This window comes from Gekko japonicus, unplaced genomic scaffold (assembly GCF_001447785.1).
Source record: "Gekko japonicus isolate JY-2015 unplaced genomic scaffold, Gekko_japonicus_V1.1 scaffold531, whole genome shotgun sequence".
In the NCBI taxonomy this organism is placed as follows: Eukaryota; Metazoa; Chordata; class Lepidosauria; order Squamata; family Gekkonidae; genus Gekko; species Gekko japonicus.
The window spans coordinates 108,382-109,766 of NW_015162494.1; the positions used below are offsets into that span (position 1 = coordinate 108,382).

General features: G+C 52.1%; 1 protein-coding gene across 2 annotated transcripts in view; it reads left to right on the forward strand.

Moving 5' to 3' along the window:
• The first annotated feature begins 862 nt into the window (after positions 1-862).
• TMEM55A (transmembrane protein 55A) overlaps positions 863-1,385 on the forward strand; it is a 43,935-nt gene continuing 43,412 nt past the window's right edge. For both annotated transcript variants that reach the window (XM_015406065.1, XM_015406066.1), the window contains exon 1: positions 863-1,116. In XM_015406065.1, coding sequence (XP_015261551.1) covers positions 1,011-1,116 — 106 coding nt within the window. In that variant the 5' untranslated portion in view covers positions 863-1,010. The remainder of the gene's footprint in view (positions 1,117-1,385) is intronic.

Below are 1,385 nucleotides of genomic sequence, written 5' to 3' on the forward strand. Positions count from 1 at the left end.
TACAGCCCATTCATTTAAAAAAAACCTCTCCTTAATGGGATTTATTGATAAATAAGTGGAACCTCAATTCTCACTTGTAACCAGTGTGCAGAACCACACACTGGAAAACTAGGTGTTGCTTCTATGAAATAGGGTTCAGAAAAGCTAGATGCGAGGCAAAGCAAGCCCTGACCTGGATAGCCCAGGCTAGCTGGATCTTGACATACCTTGGAAGCTAATCAGGGTTGACCCTGGCTGGTATTTGGATGGGAGACCGCAAGTCAGGCAATGACAAACCAACTCTGAACTCTCTTGCCTTGAAACCCCCCAGGGGGTCGCCATATGTCAGCGGTGACTTGACAGCACTTCCCACCACCACCAGGGCAAGGGAAATCAAAGGGACCCTCGGTGGAGAGTGGCCCCTGGCTTCTGGAAGATCTCCTCAAGAAGGTCCATATTGCGAGAACCTAAGATAATGGTTTCCCAGGTGTGTCAGGATATGAACAATGTTCTTTGCAGTTATGATGCAGCTCTTATTGAAAAGCCACACTATATTTTAATATTAAATGAGGAAAGTTCCTTGAAATACAGAACAGGTGGCAAGCCTAGGAATAGCAGACGCTGTACAAGGCCGAAGGATTGGAAATATTATTCCAGCTCAGTGTGTGTATATATAATTATATATAATTCTCTCTCTCTCTCTCCACAATTTTTATTGTATGCCAGTATAGCGCATTCCTCCCTTCCCCGCCTTCGGCTCAACTTTTAAGAGATCGAGGCGAGCAGGAAGCACTTCCTCCGCGCTCCTCCCCCTCTCCATTGATCAACTTGTACCTTGGAGACAGCCTTGGCCAGCCTTTCCCACCCCCACCCCCCACAGCCGCCAGCTTCCCTCCTCTGTTTCTCCGCTTGTCCCTCGCTCTCCCCTCCCCCGCTCGCCACTGCCTTGTGACACGCACATTGTGGGAGTGTGTGTGTGTGTAGGGGGCTCTTCGCTTGCCAGCTTCTGCCTGCGCCCTGCTGCAGTAGTCATGGCTGCGGATGGGGTAGATGAACGCTCCCCTCTGCTGTCAGCCCCCGGCTCGGGCAATGTCACGCCTACAGCACCGCCGTATTTTCCAGAAAGCAGCCCTAGAGGGAAGGGGAGGCCCCCCCCCCCCCCGGGTCCCCTATATGCCTCTCCCCAGAGACGCTCATTTTCGCTGGTCTCGTCTCTTGGCTGCCGTTTCTAACTTAGGCTGGGAGAAGGAGGACGGATTGTGGGGAGAGGGGTGCATTGTTGGTGCCTTGTCGGTAGCCGCTTTAGAGGATTTTATGCCATTGCAGCGGTTTTCCCGGCGTCTTAGAAAGAGGAGAAAGTGTTTGTGTGGGTGGGGGACTTTACAGTGTGTGTCTCTCCCCCCCCC